Source organism: Tursiops truncatus, chromosome 8 (assembly GCF_011762595.2).
Source record: "Tursiops truncatus isolate mTurTru1 chromosome 8, mTurTru1.mat.Y, whole genome shotgun sequence".
In the NCBI taxonomy this organism is placed as follows: Eukaryota; Metazoa; Chordata; class Mammalia; order Artiodactyla; family Delphinidae; genus Tursiops; species Tursiops truncatus.
In genome coordinates this window covers 86,229,816-86,249,702 of record NC_047041.1, presented here as the reverse complement: position 1 = coordinate 86,249,702, position 19,887 = coordinate 86,229,816, and the positions used below count along the sequence as shown (strand labels likewise).

The following is a 19,887-nucleotide window of genomic DNA, read 5'->3' as shown; positions in this document are numbered from 1 at the left end:
GGTTTACCCTCCCTGACTTCTTCCTCTTTTACAGCCACAATTATGGCTGTAAAATCATCAGTCCTAGGGCAGAGACAAGCAGTGGCAGCAGCGTGGAGCAAGACAGGCATGGAGATGCTTGGAAACAGGAGTGAGGAGGAATGAAAGGGTCCTTCAAACTTCATCAAAGTTAGAGGCAACCAGTGGCTCCCTGCCATTCCTCAGTGCCCTGTTCTAATAAGACGCGGAATAGTTTCAGTTCTCCTTGCTTATCCTTTAAGTTTAGCACAACCTAAACCTAGTATTTCCTGAGAAAATGCCGTGTACTCAGCACAACACTACTGTAATAATCTATTGCTTTACATACTTGAAAACCACAGTGATGTCTGGGAAGAACAGATGTTCCGTAAGGACAAGTTCTGCTTGTTCTTATCATCACTCAGTGTGCTCCTCTGCCATTTCCAATAAAACACCAGGTTATTTGACAAATAACCAGATGAAACTCCTTCAAAATAAAGAGCAAAATGTAATGAAGTCCCAGCTTCTGATGCTGATGTGGAGCGATGGTTGAGGTCTCAGATCTAACACAACTTCTTGTTTACTCTTTCAAAACTTCGTCCTTTCATAAACATAAAGCTTTCATTTTTAAAATATGGAAAGATTCAGAAAAGAACTTGTTCCCTCTCTGACTGAACCTACAGTTTCAGACTCCTTTCTAAACCTTGAAAGCAGTTTCACAAGAGAAAGTACTATTTCACTCCAAAGGCCCCGAAGTGCTTCTTACAAATGCTTTTATCATTTTTTAAAAAAACAGCGAAAAAAAAAAAATCTCTTGGCAGCAGAAGATAGGAAAGAAGTTCTTTTTCAATATGATAATGACAAAATGGCAGATGTTGGCACAGCCCAGAATCCGAAGTGGCCTAAAGCCTGATTAGAGTGCCAGATGCTGCTTCCCAGAGTTATCCTGGTGGCCATCCAAACATGCCACCCAAGTGTGCGTTTCATCTTCTTCTGTTTCTGCTTCTCATCAGAGTCCTTTTCTACCTTTTCATCTTATCCCTAATGTTCCTTGCTTTGAAATAAGTGCCAGACATAACACACTTTGGAAATCTAACAGCAATATTTCAGAGAACAAGTCGGTTACTGAGACCTGAAAGAGTGTTTCTTTGGGCATTTCTGAGTCAAAACTTCAATACACATGAAACAAAGGTTTTTTGCTAAAGGTTTCATTATTCTGAAGCAATGGAATTTCAATTTTCTTTTGATACCAAACAGACAAGCTTCCAACAGATCTCCCTTACAAGGTCACCAACTACACCTACAATGTCTAATTTCAGGCCAAAGAAAAAGGTTACACTCCTGCAAAAGGCTGAAACTATGGACGCCTCGATAAATTAACCACCAATCGTAAATTGACTGTACTTCTTCCAGATGAAAGCGGTCAGTTTCAGAGAACTCGGTTTTGAAAGAAACTTTTTAAAAATTCAAATTCATCCATTCAAAGGCCAGACTAGTGTCCATGAGCTTAGAAGAAAGTTTACACTTTACAGGAAAGTTCTCACAGATCAACACAACCAACATCAGAATTCATGACCTAATTCTCCCAGCAACACCTGAGTGTCCGTTCTTCTGCACCATGGTCAACAGAAATACAAATCAAGAGCATGTTCTCAGTTGTGAAGAGATACTGAATATGTTGTTAAGTAGGAAAGAAACATTCATGGGGGGGAAATTCTGGGCAACACTGGGTAGTTGCGAAAAACCTCCTGCCAAGAGCATAGGGCATAAGCAATCATGCTTATAACAAGACTGGGTCCTTTGAAAGTCAGGGGGGTGATTTTCATATCATACTCCTAGCCTAAAGCAATGTTGCTCCGGACAAAATTTGCCCTTCATCTGCCCAGCCAAACTACTTCACTCCACTGCTTCTTAATCACATACTCCTTGGTATATGGCCTCCCCTGGAGCGACAGTCCTTAGGATTAAATAAGCAATTTAAAAACCAATCAATCATAAATCAGAATAAGTCCAAAGAAGCTAAATTCAGCAGACAAATGTTTTGTCTAAATTCCCTTTGCAGTGGTCTGAATTCCGACTGTTTCATGTTCTTCACTGGAAAGGGCACAGGGAGGAGAGGATTACCTTAGCCTGGCCAGTCAGGAATAATTGTACTTTCCCCGAGGCTGGATGATAATTGACTCATTATTCATAGACATAGCTCTCCAGCTGCCAAGACACAAATGCACAACCCTAGCTCAGAAAAAAAAAAAAGTGTGTCAAAAGTCTAAGATGAGGCACACAATAGCAGTAATTTGACATTTTGAAATGTCCAGTGTTAGGCACGTAACAGAGAGAAAAAAAGAAGTGAGGATAGTGTAAAGTTGCTGTAAGTTTATTTTCAGGGAGAAAAGCTGAGTGGTAGTTGAGTTATGCAACTTATTCAACCCACAGGTTGTATCATGGGCATCAACTATGTGCAAAGTGACCCAAGATGGGTAAGACCCAGTCCCTGCCCTTATGGAGTCTACGAACTAAGAAGTTTAGCCAGGTATGCAAACCACCCAAATAGAACACAACTAACGCAGAGGATATAAGGGAACACAAAGTTAGAGAAGGGTGAAATCGCAATTGGTTTGGGAGAATCACAGAAGGCTTCATATAGGAATGGGGAGTCTGAGCCGGGCTTTGAAAGACGGCTACGATTTCAGCAGGTGAGCCCTGTGAGGAGGTATCCCACAAAGGGAAAACTGCACAAACAAAGCTCCCAAGGTGGGAACACGTGGGGCCTGAGGAAGAACCACCATGTATTCCAGGAAGGCAGGAGCACATATTCTGCGATGCATGGAAGGGCCGCTATTTGCAGGGCTTGACAAAAACTCTGTACTACACCAAGGCCCTTGGGAGCCATAACTAGAGCTGTGCTCTAAGATGAAATGGATGGAAGGCGGCAGAGTGGTTCAGATACTTTCATACTAGAAAGTATGGCGCTACTGTGGCAATCCAGGTGAGAAGTAAAGGGAGCCTCAGCGATGGATTTAAGAAACGAGAAAACAGCTCACAATGTGGGTTCTTTTTGTGTTTCTAGAACAGAAATGAAGACACTATCTCCAAGCGGTTATGTTTCCTCCCTCTAGATATCTCAGAATGTTCACCTTATCTTCCCATGGCAATCTGTATTATTATTTTAGTTTAATTTGGCATGCCCCAGATAACTTAAAAACAACAACAACAACTAAACAATCTCTGTGATGGTGGCAGTAGACATTACAGCATGCTTGCAACCTGTCAAATGGATTACATGTTGGTGCAAAGAGGCCACATATATCATCCCATAATATAAACTCACCTTCCCAACCGCTTTAGTCAAGGCCACAGAAGGGAGCTGGTCCAGCGTGGGAGCAGATGCAGCGTATTTGAGCACAGCTTCCCTGAGCTCCCAGAATGCCTAACAGGGTGACACTGTCTACACAAAGTAGGATCTTGTTTCTTTTTGTATCACTGTCCTTATCTACTTAAAAATTTCAAGGCTATGCACAAATGGTTTATTTTCTTAATAGGAAATATTTATAACAAGCAGCATCCTCCTAGTTCTTCAGCCAAACCCAGAGTCACGAGGCCATATGCTCAACCAGCGAAGCACTCAGGTAAGGATCTAGGTATCCGTGAATAGTAGCTCCACCTCTCCATAGCTTTAGTGAGGTGTATTTATAGAATTCACTTAAGTGTACAATTCAATAATTTTTAACAAATATATAGAGTTGTCCAACCATCACCACAATTACATTTTTAGATCATTTCCATCACCCCAAAAAGTCCCAGGTACTCATCTGTAGCCACTCCCCGTTCCTACTGCCAAACACAGGCAGCCACTAATCTACTTTTTATAGCTAAAGATATGCCTTTCCTAGACATTCCATATAAATACAATCATATGATACATGGTCTTTTGTACCTGACTTCTCTACTGAGAATGACATCTTTGAGGGTCATCCATGTTGTAGTATATGTCAGTATTTCACTCCTTTTTATCGTCAAAAACTATTCCATTATCTGGATAGACCACATTTTGTTTTTCCATTCACCAGTTAATGGACATTTGGATTGTTTCCACATTTGGTACCCCCTTGATTCTAATACTGAGTTGGATCCAAAGACCACCATCACTAATCCAATTCCACGCGGTGCCACGACATGCTGAAATCAACACAAAGGCCAACCACAGAGTTCCAGCTTCCCTTCACACCCCAGCAAGGGGAAAAATGCATATAGTAATTGAAACTACAACTCTGATCATCTTATTGTCTCATATGGTCACAGCCTTAGAAACATGATCCTGTTTTCTTCTCCAAATGTATCTGAAATCATCTGCAATTACATTTCTTAATTGTCCATGCTCTGTCTCTTCCCACTAAAATGTAAGCCTAAGGAGAATAGGGACCTCTCCATCAGAAACTTACAATTCCTGAAAGGGAAAATGTTGTTTCCCCATTCCCAAGGACATGTAATGATTAAGACTGAAAGGTAGACTGACACACTACACTCCACCCAGTGAGCTCACTGTGTGCTTAGCACCACGCTAGGCTGGAAGACTAGGAATTGGGAAGGTTAAAGGACATGACTTCTGCCTATGAGAAACAGAATCTATCCCCTTAAAACTGTTACTCACTCAAAGGCATAACATTCTGCTTATCTTTCAGCCAGCATTTCCATGTCTAAGAATGTATCCAAAAAAATAATTAAATATGTGGGCAAAGATTTCACTACAAAGCCAAAAATGTCTGACCTATTCCCCTGAAAAGTTTTACTTAATCAAGGCCTTACATTTTTTCATATCTTTGAAAGAGCATTTCCATGTGTAAAAATTTATCCAAAGGCCACAAATGAGAAGGGTGCAAAAATGTAGCTACCAAAAATTAATACTACTACTAATACAGCCAAAGTCATTACAAGGACCTACGAGGCTATCCATGCCTCATCCCCCACCCCCACCTCCACACCCCCCGACCTCAGCTTCTCCTCCTCTCACCCCTGCTCAGGCCACTCTGGTCACTCTGGCCTTCTCGTTATTCCCCAACCAGGCCAGGCACTGCTGTCACTAGGCCTCTGCACTAGTTGTTCCCTTGGCCTCAAATGCTTTTCCCTCAAGTCTCTGCAGGCTTAACTCCCTCTCTTCCTTCCAATCCTCACTCGGAGTTTACCTTCCCACGGAGGCCTAACCAAATCCCCCTACATAAAATTGCAACCTCACACCCCTGCTACCAGCACTCATGATCCTCCATACGCTGCACTGTATTATTTTTCTTTCCCAGAGAAATTACTATTTTCTAACACAGATATTTTTCTTATTTGTTGTGTTTATTGTTTGTTGTCTGTCTCCCCCTTACAGGATGCAAATTCCCTGAAGATAATGATCTTTGTCTGTTTTGTTCACTTATGTGAACAGCACTTCACACATACTAGGTGTTCAACGAGCATTAACTGTATGAATGAGGATGTGCAATATAACATCATTTATAGAAGCAAAAAATTTGAAATAACTTGTGTTCAACAAAAAGGATGGCTAAATAAATAATGGCCTATCCATACGATTACATACAATGCAGTCATGAAAAATACTGTTAAATAACCAAATTTATTGACATGGAAAGATGTTTATAACATAAGGTTATATGAAAAAGCAAGTTACAAAAAGAGTATATAGTATGATCACACTGTTACAAAATAATTATAATAAATTTGCTGAATATATAAATGAAAGAAACTATTAGGTTGAGCCCTTACTATAATTCAGGTACTATTAATATAAACAAACATCTATGTGTATGTGTGTTTTATAGATAATTATTTAATTCTAAGAATCAGCCTATGAGGTAGAGCCTATTACATCCATTTTATAGATAATAAAACTGAAACTCAGAGATATTAAATAACTTTCCTAAGACCACCTAATTTGGAAGTAGCAGAGCTTAGGTTCAAATCCTGGTTGTCAACAAGTCTATATTCTTAACTAATAATTGTATACATATATACAAATTAATCAACAGAAAAATTCAGGAAGGACATATAATACACTCATGGTTTATCTCTAAGACACGGGATTATGGCTTTATTAATTAGATATAGGTTTGCCTACATGAAACAGATACCCAAAGTAACAATCAGTTAAACAAGATGGAAGTCTATTTCTCACTCATGCAATAGTACAGGTGTAGATAATTCAGGGCTAATATGGTTGCTCTGCTCCACAAAGTCATCCTAGAACCCAGGCTCCTCCTATCTTTCTGCTCTGCCGTTCCTAAGACACGACCCTTCTCCACATAATCCAGCATGAAGCACCACCACACCCTTGCTCCAAGCAAGAGTATGAAGAAAGAGAAAGAAGCCTGGACGTCTATTTCCCTCTGTTACTAGTGAAGGCGTGGTTTAAGCTACTATATCAAGGAGGCATCAAAATAGAGCAGCTGAAATAAGTATTTTATTTCTCATGTAACAGTTTAGGGCAGGTAGACAGGCTCTGTTCCATGAGATGACCCAGGAATCCAGGAATCAGCACATGGCTTCTACCTTTGGGTCTAAGGAGTTGCTCTAATGACTGCCTAGTTCCTGCCAGGGGAAATGGAATTAAAAGAGTCCAGGGCACGTTTCTTAAGGATTTGACCCAGAAGTTACACATATCAGTTCCCCTCACTTCTTACTGGCACATACTTAGTCAAATGACTATACCCAACTGCAAGGGAGAATGAGAAATGTAATCTTCATTCTGAATGACCACAGAGTAGTTAAAAATTTTACTGCTGCAGAAAGAGTATGTTTTTTGTTTTGCTGTATATCTGTATATGCATGTGTTTTGGTGCCTCTCTGTATTTTCTAATTTTCCTACCATGAACAAAAAAATAAACATTCATTTGTAAAGGTGAAAAGCATTTTCTTCAAACCCTCAATCCAGGGAGAACACATACATGCATCTCCTTCCTCCTTAAGAAGTCTTTCCTAGAAATACCAAAGAAAAATATACATATACATATATGATATTTTACACTTACATTTTTTAATATTTTGGATTCATGTTTCCTTTAATATTTAACTTTGAGGTCCCTCTTTTAAATCATAGTTACCCCAATCATAAAATTTTACACTTGAGTACATTTTTTAAAATTACAAAGTACCCTCATGTATGAAATACAGAGCAGAAAAGTTACCAAAAGCACAAAATTATTGGAGGGCCATCTCCTAGAAGTACGCGCAACAAGATGCCTTCATAGCCCAGGTGGTCTCCCAAGTCTCTTGCCTGTGTACTCGCTAATGGCAAAATACTCAGATACTCTTCTGGCAACAGTAGAAGTAGACAGATTTCCCTGTGATTGGGTAACTTTGGCCTGCAGACACATGCACTATAATCCTTCAGACTTGGGACAGAATATATGCTGAACCAAAGCCCACCCTAAAATTCTGTAAGCTATTATATCCTAGCCTCTGTATCAGATTAGCAAGATCAAAGTAAAACCATTCCTGTAGTGCTTTGCTTTGGTAACACAGATACTAAAATTGGAACAATACAGAGAAGTTTAGCATGGCCCCTGCACAAAGATGTCACACAAATGGGTGAAACGTTCCATATTTTTTGAAACTAGAGATAATCATACTAAGCGAAGTAAGTCAGAAAGAAAAAGACAAATACCATATGATATCACTTACACGTGCAATCTAAAATATGGCACAAATGAACCTATCTACGAAACAGAAACAGACTCACAGACATAGAGAACAGACTTGTGGTTGCCAAGGGGGAGTGGGGTGGGAGAGGGATGGACTGGGAGTTTGGAGTTAGTAGATGCAAACTACTATATATAGAATGGATAAACAACAAGGTCCTACTGTATAGCACAGGGAACTATACTCAATATCCTGGGATAAACCATAATGGAAAAGAATATAAAAGAACGTATATATGTGTATAACTGAGTCACTCTGCTGTATAGCAGAAATTAACACAACATTGTAAATCAACTATATTTCAATTAAAAAATCATTCCTGTAACATGTCATGCTTTTTCACTGTCAAAGTATCTTTTTTAAATAATATAAAATGATGACATTAAACTAAAGTTATATTTAAAGTAAAATAATTGTTCTTACACTTTGGGTGAAGAGTGTGGACAATTTCATGAAAGCTATGGAACTTATTCCTAGAGAAATACTATATATACAAAAGCACAGAATTTTTTTTTTTTTTTTTTTTTTTTTTGCCGTAAGCGGGCCTCTCACTGTTGTGGCCTCTCCTCTTCCCTCGCCCCTCCTTAATCTCATTTAGGGTGTTTCTCAAAGCTGGTCTGAAAGTCAAGCTTCCTGGGCTGCACACTAGAACTAGTAATTCAGAATTGGGGGACTGATCCCCAGGAAGCTGCATTTTAATAAGCATCTCCAGGTGATCTTTACATACACTTAAGGTAAGAGTCCCAAGTAAAGATTCTGTGGAGCAGAATCTAAAAATTCAGAATTAAAAAGAAGTTTCTGATACCTCATCTTTGTCAAAGCACATAAATACCTTTGCCTGAAGGTTATGTGTAGACATATTATTTAGTCCATCCACCAGAGGCCAGTGTAGGATTATTCCCTGCATTGTATAGTGTTACACTACACAATACACACTATACATAGATACTACACAATACATACTGCACATAATTGGTTTTAACTACTTCAATGAAGAGGTGTGGAAAACTATACTGAAATATATAAAATTTTATAAAAATATAAAATACTGTAGACAGTATTTTACATTTTTTATATTGTATAATCAAGATTTCTTTAATATTTAACCTTGATGTTCCTCTTTTAAATAATAAATAGTCCCCATTGTCATAACACTTGAGTAAATCTTTAAAACTTATCAAGTATCTTCATGTATATTTCATCTGATTCTCTCCATAACCATGAGACACCAAGCAGACAGAATTATCCCTGATTTATAGATTCAGAGAGAGTAAGTGGCAGGACAGCAGTCTCAAAGAGTTAATAAATGCCTGGACCAGGTCTTCTGAATCCTACATTAGAAAAGCATCCTTTCCATTACACTGGTCCTGCCCACAACAAAATAAGAAATATAAGGGCAGTATACTCAATTCTTCATAAAACTAAATTCCTCCAACCTAAGAAATTTCCCTTCACCTTGAGATCATGCCCTTCTGCCTGCCTACACAAAGATGCATCTACTCAAGACAACCTCTTTTATTCATATAGGTTGGAGAAAGCTGGAGTAATTTTCTTCTGTCTCCTTTATAAATAAATGCTTCCTAGAAGTTTTCAAACTTTATGAGGTAGAATAACCTCTTCTATATAAATCTGTAATAATATAGGACTTGTACATTGGCATATGAGAGCAATGCAAGAACAGACTTAAATTATACATGTCTTTCACACTCCCTCGTTTTTTTCAGAGTGCTCCAAGACATCCCTTGAATATAAAAAAACCCTGAAGTAAAAAAAAAAGAAAAAGTCTTTAAATCCGCTGTTCTAAGTATTCTTATTGCTCTTTTCTTAACTCGTATTAAGTGTTTATTCAATCTAAAATTGAGACTCGAAAACCAAAGGCAATATTCTAGATAGTGTTTTATGCATTGCCTGAGCAATCAACCTGTAACTGTACGTAGTCTACAGACATATAGATTGCTATTGTGCCTTCACACATCTAGAGCATTTGGAACACCCAGCACACAGAAATAAATAAGAACAACATATTTCTGTCTCATTCATCTTGTATTCCCAGATTCTAGCTCAATGCCTGAATTATAGCAGGAATACAGTCAATACAGAAATGACCTCAACATTAGCAAGAACTGGATTGACACTACAATTAGGGACTAAGCCCAATACCCTGAAATTAGATGACTGGCTATCAGTCACACAAAGCCTAATTTGGAGAAGGTGGAAAAAAAAGAGAAAATGGTACTTGATTCACAATCCCTTTTTTCTAATCAGGGATTCACACGCTACAAAAACTAATACAAAGGCAGGCTAAGTTCCGGAAAGAACATGAAAATGGTACAATCGTTCCTCACTATGCTAAGGGAGCAATGGGCTGCAAAAAGAGTAAGCTAACTAGTGTTCACTTCAATCTATCCCACCTGGAATTAATCCAAATAGGAAGGAAAAAAAGACAGAAAAAAATCTCATACTAGACTGATTGTGGTTGGATTTTCATATAAGGAAGATATGAGTTCGGTTAAAATAAAGTTTCCTGTTTGTATCCCTTTGTGTTTAGCTGACCGTTTCAAAGAAAATATTATTATTCTATGGCTGAAAGAACATTTTGCTAAAACCATCCAGATGTGACTATGTACCCATTCACTGAATCAAAGGACACAATCTTATGACCACCTCAGTTTCAAGTCCAGTAATTTACTCTTTTCCATCAAGTATAACAACATATTGACAACAATAAGTAAAAATTAAAGAAAAATGCATATGAAACAAATGTGCATGCACTTAATATTGTTTAAATTGGCTACTTAAAGGTTGATAGTAACCATCTTAAAAGTTTCTTTGGCTACCAGTAATTCTTTGCTTGTGTTTTGGAAAAGTTCAAAATTCCATTTGCCTAAGAAAGTTCACCGAATTTATATGTACATATAAAATATACTATATAATATATATGTATATGTGTGTGTATTGAAAAGTTATAAAGAGAGAAATAAAATGATTCATTTGGACATAAGTCAAATTTAAAACTTCACATAATATCTTATGTGTGTTTTACTGAGAAAACACACTAGAAAAGATATTTATTGCAAGAAAATATGTGTTAAAAACACTGCCGAAAATAAATGTAATGATTGTAATTCAAAATGTTGTAAATACTTAAATACATTTTCTTTCCTTATCCAATTACACCTAAACTACGGCAGAGAAGACAAATGACTATCTATGGACCAAATATTCATGTGTAAAATTAATATGAATTGTAACAACTGCGGCTGAAGATTTATGGTAATATCTCTAAAACAAAATGGCTTGATCAGCTCAAAATCCATCATAATTTGAGAGGGGGAAATTTCCTTCTGCAACTGAACCAGCAGTTTTCTGTGTTTCATAATTTGTCAATTTGTTCCCGAAGAGAAGTAATTTAGTGATGACAAAAGAAATAGAGAAACAAATGAAAATTGCTTAATGACAGTTTGGGGGACAGTTTGGTCCCCCAAAGAGAAAGAAAAGGTTAAACAGCTGATGATGCTTCTTCCAAAGGACTCTGCTGTAAAGTAGTTCACTTCATCCAATACTTTTTTCTCCTTCAGTGTTCTATGTGATATTTGATGTTATTCTGTGATAAATAAGTCACATACAGATAGCTACTAAATGTATGATCAATATAAAACCATGAGCTTTTTTTCTTCTCCTTTTAGTCTTTTCAACAATACCCCCCCAAAAAAATCAATCAATCAATCAATAACTGCTTCCTTATTCTCTCCCCTGCGATACCAGGTTAATTAGGTGGGGTTTTTTTTTAATTGCCTAGTTGCTTTTATTACCAAGTCCTCATATGATGCCTTCTACAAATTTCTCTTGAATTTAACATCCCAGTGGTCTATATCTTAAGTTAAAGCAAGTTTACTGCTACTTGCTGTACTTGCTATTTTCAATAATGCACTTTACTGTTAAACTCACATTTGCAAAAGTGCTTCCCAAGTTGCCTTTTTTTCTTAATGTGGCTAACGTAAAAAAGGAAACAGAAAGACACTGCAAATGGCCTGTGAACTAAAAACACCGCTCAATATTCAGTAGGGAATTAAATGACTGATAACAACAGCACAGAAAATGTGGCTTAAGTGCCACCTGGAAGCATAAAGCTGGTCAGTTCATTTCCAACTTCCGCTGGCAGGCAATCTGCCAGTCGCAAGGGTGTCAAAACAATGCTAAGCCCGCTGGTCTCTATCTAATACTAGACAGAAAACAACTGCAAAAGGCTGCACAGCGAGGATTATTTTTTGTTGTGTTTTCTTTATGAGAGAAAGCTGTTTTTATGCTCTACTGAAATTCCTTTTCTGCTCTGAAATTGGTAAGAGGGCCAGCTGCTTTCTCTATTTTTCTCTGCGGTATTTTTCTACAGCAGATTTTAAATTCATTCTTCAGATGGGGAAAAGACTCTTTGTCCCTCTTTGGAAGTTTAAAGATGCATTTCTAATGTTCAAATTCAAAATAGCTTTGGGGACCAAAATGATATGTCAACTTCGGAAACATGCTGTTTTATGTGCTGTCACCAGTTTCATTTTTAATTACATTTTTCAGAAGTTGTCAAGTGTGAGTGGTGATATTCCTTTGGCTGAACTGACAACTCAAAATGTATCAGTCCAGAAGTATAAACCAAGTCCCAGCCCAAGATCCTGAGCTCTTGACAGAACATACACTCAGTAAGGGAAAAAATAAAAGGCTCCTGAAATGAGAACTCTGAACAAGTCACTTGGCCTCAGTGGGCCTCAGGATCTCCAGGTAAAACACTTGTGACTCATCTTGGTTTCTTTTCCCTAATCCTCTGTCAGTCACCTGTTACCAAGTACTGTCACTCTCACTTGCATCGGCCCTATCTCCTTTCCATTTCCTCCTCCACGGCCCTAGTGGAGTCTGTTGCAACCATATATGCATTTCTGCTCAGCCTCCTAGCTAAGCTAGTCTCCCTGACTCTAGTTGCTTCTCTCCTTTTTTGCCTCTATTTTTCAAAATCACTTGCAGTGTGCGTGTGTGTGTGTGTGTGTGTGTGTGTTGTGTGTGTGTGTGTGTGTGTGTGTGTGTGTGTTGAAATTCTACTATGGTTCCCAGTTAGCTAGTATATCAAATCCAAACTCGGGGCATCATGACATCGGGGCATCCTTTGGTGGGCTCTTCCTACTGTGCCTAGCCATTAAATGTGTATGTTCTTTAGGGTTTGGTCTGAGGCCCTCCTATCTGTGTTTCTGACATCCTTCATTCTCTTATTTTCTTTTTGTTTCATTTATTCAACAAATATTTATTAAGCATTGATTTATTCTACATTACCAAACACTGCTTTAGACACTAGAATAATAATGGTGAACAAAACCCCCAAGCAATCAGCCATCATGGAGCTTACACTCTGGAGAAGTACAGAGTGTAAGTGTTTTGGGGTAGCACATCCATTCCTATGGCTCACATTATCCACATGCCAGTGAATCCCAGACCTTGAGAACTGCCCGATGCCGTATGGAAGGCAGAAAAGCAAAATGGTTCTGGGTACGGGCTCTGGAGCCACGATGATTAGGCCCATAATCCAATGTCATCACTAACTAGTTACATGACCTTAGTCAATTCTGTTAGGGCTGCCATAACAAAATAACACAGACTAGGTGGCTGAAACAACACAAATGTATTTTCCCACACTTCTGGAGGCTAGAAGTCTGAGATCAAGGCGTAGGCAGGTCTGGTTTCTCCTGAGGCCCCTCACCTTAGCTTGCAAATGGCTGCCTTCTCACTGTGTCCTCCTGTGGTGTTTTCTCTGTGGACAGGCATCCCTGGTGTTTCTTCTTATGAGGACACCAGTCATACTGAATTAGGACCCCACCTTTATGACCTCATTTAATCTTAATTACCTCTTAAAAGGCTCTGTCTCCAAATACAGTTGCCTTACTGGTTAGGGCTGCAACAGATAAATTTTGAAGGGACACAATTTAGTCCATAACAGCAATTTACTTAACCATAAGCCTTGGTTTCCTCATCTGTAAGTTAAGAATAATAAAAATAAAAATGTAAAAAAGAAATTCACTAGGTAATTACGAAGATTGAGATGACCCAGGTAAAGTGCTAAGCATAATACCTAGTACTTAACAAATGTTAGCTGCTTATCAATAAGAGAAGGTCAAACTCTCTCATGAGTATTAAGATTATTAAAACCTAAGAAAAACTGAAACCTATTCAGAGGTTTTGAAACTAAGAGTTTGGGACAATCAAAGACTAGACCACCACCAGATTATAAAGCCACAGGCCTAGCCGTTTGTCCAGAACATTCAGACACACAATGTTCTACCTAAGGGGGAATTTAATTCAAATATTAACAAGTGTGAAGGGAGAAAGGGAGATTGAGATGACAGGATTTTTTCTTTTCAAATATATGTTGAAAGAACAATAAAATGCTAAAAGCACGAAGTATTGAAAGTGAAATGAGAACAGCATAAAGAAAACAAGAAACAAAATTACACATCAAAATCAGAAACAAGATCTTTGATCTCGACATAAGAAAATAGGTTAAAGTAGATAAATATGGCAGTTGAGTAAAAAGCTATTATTATGGGGTAATATAGAAACAGGTAAATCTGGATTCTAGGGAATCTGGATCCTAGGTATTTTAAGAATGAAATACGAAGTCCTATTTAAGAGTTAATCATAAAATCACAGTAGATTCATTTCAATTTCCAAAGCATTTTAAGCTGAAGTTGGTAAAATTGGCAACCTTAATGGAAATTAATCATTTTACCTGAAGCACAAAATCATAACAATAATGGTGTGTGTGTATGTGTACATGTGTGTATGTGTGTGTGTGAGACTATGAGTGCTTGAGAACACAAACTATATCTTAATTGTTTTTGAATCCTTAGCATCTAAAACAAGAAACTCAGATCATAACAAGACACAGAGGATTACTGAATGAATAAATGAATGAATGCATTAACAGAAAATCAAGTATAATTATTTATATCTGTGTTTTTGTAACCTAAAAAAAGATGGAAACATAACAGATAAGGAGGAAGAAGCATTTTTCCTTTAGACAAATAGTCCAGTATAAATTAATTATATTCACAAAGAAACTGAAATACCAAAGATTGAAAGTCAGCCTCTTATCATTATCCACAATAATGTCAAAAATATAATGTCTTCACTGATAATGAACAAAACCAAAACCTGCATGCTGATTTTCTAATACAAATCTTAAACTAAGTCTTACTTTCTTGAACTGATGACACTAATTGAGAATTCAATTATAAATGTCTGCTTAAAACTAATAAGTAATATGTCTCTTTAAACATTTTGACAAAACACTGGAGTCATCATCAACTATGCACTGTGATTATTAAAACCAGAGCTGCTTTTTAAAAAAACTGCAAGAGCTTCCCTGGTGGCGCAGTGGTTGAGAGTCCGCCTGCAGATGCAGGGGACACGGGTTCGTGCCCTGGTCAGGGAAGATCCCATATGCCGCGGAGCGGCTGGGCCCGTGAGCCACGGCCGCTGAGCCTGCGCGTCCGGAGCCTGTGCTCCGCAATGGGAGAGGCCACAACAGTGAGAGGCCTGCGTACTGGAAAAAAGAAAAAAAGAAACAAAAAACTGCAAAACATGGTCAACATAAATGTACTACAGTTACAGTTATGGTACAATATTAACAGTTTCCAACTGTTTTCCAAGCATCTGAAGCAGTAATGTGAATTTCTTCAATAAGGCTATAGTTTAATTTTTTCCAGGGAAATATTTTTAATAGGATTACTGACCCCTTTAACACTCTTGGAAAGAAAATGAATCCCATAAACATTCTGGCATATAACTATTATAAAAATAAATAGAACAATCAGTGGAAATGGTAATGTACTTGAGATACTAAACTTACTAAAGAAATGTACATAAGTATATGTGGTGATAGCCAGTTTAACACAGAAAAGATTCCACTTCATATCAGCAAAACAACCAAATACACTAAGACAAATGAAGGGCTGGAAAGAAGGAGAAATCTTTGAAGAAACAGCTTTCATGTCTTCCGTCAAACAGAACTAACAGACAGAACACACTGACTGATCAATTCTGCTGGCTATCATTCAACTCTTAGGCTTGACCCTAAGTACTATTTGGCTTTTCAGAAGGTATTTAAATGTTTCTGGGGGAAAAAAGGACACTTACTGATTTAAGACATATTTTTCCACTCACAAATCTTTGTTGTAGGAGGAATTTTTTCAGGTCATTAGTTTATAATGTGAACTGGCGCCTAGGGACATTTTGAAAGGGAAAAAACTAGTGTGCTTGGAGATGCAGTTTATATGACTTGTGTCATCATTTATTTCAGCTCAGTTTGGGGCCTAAAACTGAACTCAAAATGAAGTCACCACATCTGCAACAGTTTCTCTCGGCATGGAATGAGCATACAGAAAATTGAAAAAAGAATTAGACCCCTTATCCCAAAAACAAAAACAGCATAACCTCCTTAGAATATCCAAGTCCTTGCAAGGAGTTCTTAGTCTTTCAGAGTACAAAAATAAAGTCCGCCTTACAAATAAATTTCCGAAATAATCTGGATTATCAAAATGCCACTGGCACACCGAAATGCATTAGTTCTGCCAGTTTTATCCTTGCTTCCACACCCTACCCCAGCCATTCATACTGCCATGCTTGGCTCTGGAAAACATGGAACTAAATCATTAGGCTCAGAGAAAGCAAGCATCTTCCTAAATCCATGTGCATAGACCAAAAGATGATTTGGCCATTATCAAGATTAATTTGATCCACATATCATGTCAAAATAGATCATTCACAGCCCAAGTTAACAAGAATTTCCTAAATTTTCTGTTTCCCTTAAGTGTAAACAAAATAGATAATGATATTCCCACTACCTGGCACAATAAAAGAATCAGGTTGGAATCACTTTTCCTTTTCTTCATTAGAACTACCCTTCTTTTACATTTCTTAAGGACACATGAACTATAACTTCAAATCATGAAGTCAGGTATCCTGAGACTGTCATGACCAGATGCACACTGGACTCCGCTTAAGAGCTGAGTCAACAGTCTCCCGAATGTGGATCCCATGATCCCATGATCCCAAGGTTGAGAGCAAGAACTCAATGCCTACAGGAGCCACTTAAGTGAGGGAAGCAGGCAGGGTATACACAGGTTTTTCGAGTGTGTGAGAGCCAGAGAGTGTGTCACACGAGGGAGGTCACATGGCAAGGGCTCCTGAACTCCAGCTGATATTGCCATCAGGGAAATAAGAGGTAACCGACCTTCTCACTTAATCAGAAAAAAAAAGCAAATCAAGATCTTTATGTAAAATTTCCAACTTATAACTGTTGGCTCAATAAAACAACAATACTGCATGAGGCAACCAAACACATCACAAGAAACACACAGCACGGGTTTGGCCTTTAGGGTTTTAGTTATCACTCCGGTCTAAAAGGTTGTTTCCATTCTACAGAAAACATAGCATCATCATCATCACAACAACAACAACAACAATAAAATAATACCTAGCCTTCATTAAGCATGTATGTGCTAGCCACTATGCTAACAGTTTTACATGGATTATCTCAAATAACCTTCATCAACCTTTAAGGTACTATTATTATCCCCTCTTTACTCAGTGACCTCCCCCCAAGGCAGAAAGTGGCTATGGCAGAATCCAAAAGTGTGCAGTGTAACTCCACACCCTACACTATGCTAGATTGCTTCAATGTTTTCAATATGCTTTTAAAAACCTCCACTTTTTTGCACTTGTGTTTCTTCAAAAATAAAACGAAGGGATTACTACTAAATGATTTCTCAAGTCCTCTTTAGTTCTCAAATTCAATGGCTCTGACTCCATAATACAACTCCTGATTGGATAAAAATGTTAGTATTTACATGCATCAGTTGCAAACGCCCTGATGAGAATCACCTGATCAAAGAGATAGAAAGAATGAATGCTCATTCAATAGCCTTTCTGAAAAAGACAGCAAAGACATAAAACTATAATAAAATTCATTGTCTCAACTGCTATAGAAAGTTTACTTCTCCATTTTACCTTTTGAAAGATGAGTGAAAGTACTCAGAAATTCTTCATATGTTTGCTCGTGACAATTCACAAACTTGTCCAAGACTTCTTCAATGTGCCGATCTTCATCCATCACCTCCAATTCTGGTATCCGGCAGGCATTCCTATTCATGAAGCCACTTTCTCTGTAAGACAAAGAAAAACATGAGCTACAGAGAGCTGTGCGGTACCAGCCTCTCCTAAAAATACTCCAGATGTGTAGGTAGAAGAATTCCAAGGCCCTAAAAGGACAAGTCAAGATAGTTAGTAGAGCAATAAACCCTAGTTCAAGAGACCAGAGTTTTATTCCTATCTCAACTGCTAAACTGTTAACTATCACAATTTTATTTTTGCTTCAGTTCCTCATTTCCATCTTCTTAATTCACAGGAATATCACCACAGTTACACAATCAGAAACCCAAAATCTTTCAAGGTAAGGTGAACTTCAAAGAATATGTCAAACAACCACCCTTCCAATGACAACAATAGTGGCTAACATTTATTAGTTCCTTTTGAGCACGTGTTAGGTAACAGGTGCTGTTCCGAGCACTTCATAACAATTCTAGCTCAGATCACAGAGCCAGTAGGCAGAAGTGTCAGTTCTAGAAGTGTGATCCTAGAACCCATGCCCTTAAGTACTTCACTATGTTTCTCTAATCATTGCATGACACACACATACCCCTCCATACTATTGTACTATTGCTGCCGAACAGCTGACTTGTCTGTGCTCTAACACATCCAGACACTGGGAACTCTGAATGTTCCAAAGAAGCCTTTGGACAGCTCTATTAAAGCCTCCTTCTAAGACTGAGCCTAAATCTGTCTCCCTGTACCCTACCCCAACTGGTCCTGAGTCCCTGGATGGGACTGAATAATTTCAATCCTTTTTATCCGTGATATCCTTTCAAATATTTGAACAAGCCTATACTGTCCTTTCTCAATCTTCTCATTTCATTCACTTCATTTCTTTTTCAAAATCCAGTTCAGAATTCAGTTTCTCTTTGAAAGCTTTAGCTTCCCATCTCCCATCATCACAGGAAGAGCAAATCATAATTTCTGTGCTGCCTCTTTATAAGCGTTGTCTACTGTTCCACTTATCACATTGTATTGTAAATAGTTGTATACATTTCTGTGTCCTCTGTCAGACTTAGAGCCCGTGAAAGGCAGGGTCCATGTCTTTCCATAGCTCAGGAGGTGGCATAGAGCTGGCAGTCCATCAGTCTTAAGCTAAAATTATGCATTTGAGCAGGTACTATAGTCAGATATTGCTAGAAGCTGGCAAAAGACTCAACTAAACCTGCCCAATACTATATCTGTACCTTGTATGACATGGCTTTGGGTCCTTTCACCCTTTTGATCAATCTACCTGGAAAAGATTTCACAGTGCCTGCATCCCTTTAAAATATGCCATCCAGAAATGAAGACAAGACTCCAGGTATGGTCTGGAGACACTAAGATTTGACTAACTCTCACGTTCCAAATGTTACACTCCTGCTTTATACCTGAAGATCACGTTCACATGCTAGTGCCGCTTCACATGGTCAGCTCATTCATTGACTGCTTCGCTAACTAAATGCTTGTCAGCTAAGACACAACACCTCAATCCCTGCGGAGTTTGAACTTTGTTTTTGGTTGTGATATTTCATCTTGTTAAATTCCATTCATTCTGTGTGAAATATGATTCTTACACAGCTTTGAGAAAAAATGACTATCTACACAAAGCAGAAGAATAATGACAGCCTAAGCACCCAGTGTAATTCATGGGGGATAATAAAAAGGAGGGGTTCTCTGATACTGTATAGACATCATGTTCTTCTATTTTTCCAAAACAAGGGTGAAAATCTGGTGTCTGTTATTAACTTTATTTGGTATTTACCAAAAAGCTCAGAAAAAAAAATAATAAAACAAAAATGTATTCATAAGATGATACCCAAAGTCACCTAGTGGCAAGACCTGACCTGAATTAATATGAAAGTGTTTATGACTTTTATTTATTCTGTTTAAATAGTATAACTATTCATATCCTGAAAAAATACTAATGGGCTTGCTTTTGAGGTGCTTTCCTGATCTCACTGGAGATTTTCTGTAATACGTGGCATTTGCCCTGATTACCTTTCTAAACTCCAAAAACTTCTGAATTCT

At 38.0% G+C, this 19,887-nt stretch overlaps 1 protein-coding gene and 1 non-coding gene across 7 annotated transcripts in view; one reads left to right on the top strand and one right to left on the bottom strand.

The window, feature by feature from the left end:
- The window catches only part of IFTAP (intraflagellar transport associated protein), a 97,775-nt gene that overhangs the window by 63,181 nt on the left and 14,707 nt on the right, over nt 1-19,887 (bottom strand). For all 6 annotated transcript variants that reach the window (XM_073808788.1, XM_073808789.1, XM_073808787.1 and 3 more), the window contains one exon: nt 17,737-17,891. In XM_073808788.1, coding sequence (XP_073664889.1) covers nt 17,737-17,878 — 142 coding nt within the window. In that variant the 5' untranslated portion in view covers nt 17,879-17,891. The remainder of the gene's footprint in view (nt 1-17,736; nt 17,892-19,887) is intronic.
- LOC117313480 (U6 spliceosomal RNA) lies at nt 7,494-7,601 on the top strand. Its single transcript, XR_004527986.1, has one exon. It is a non-coding gene; the product is annotated as a U6 spliceosomal RNA (small nuclear RNA).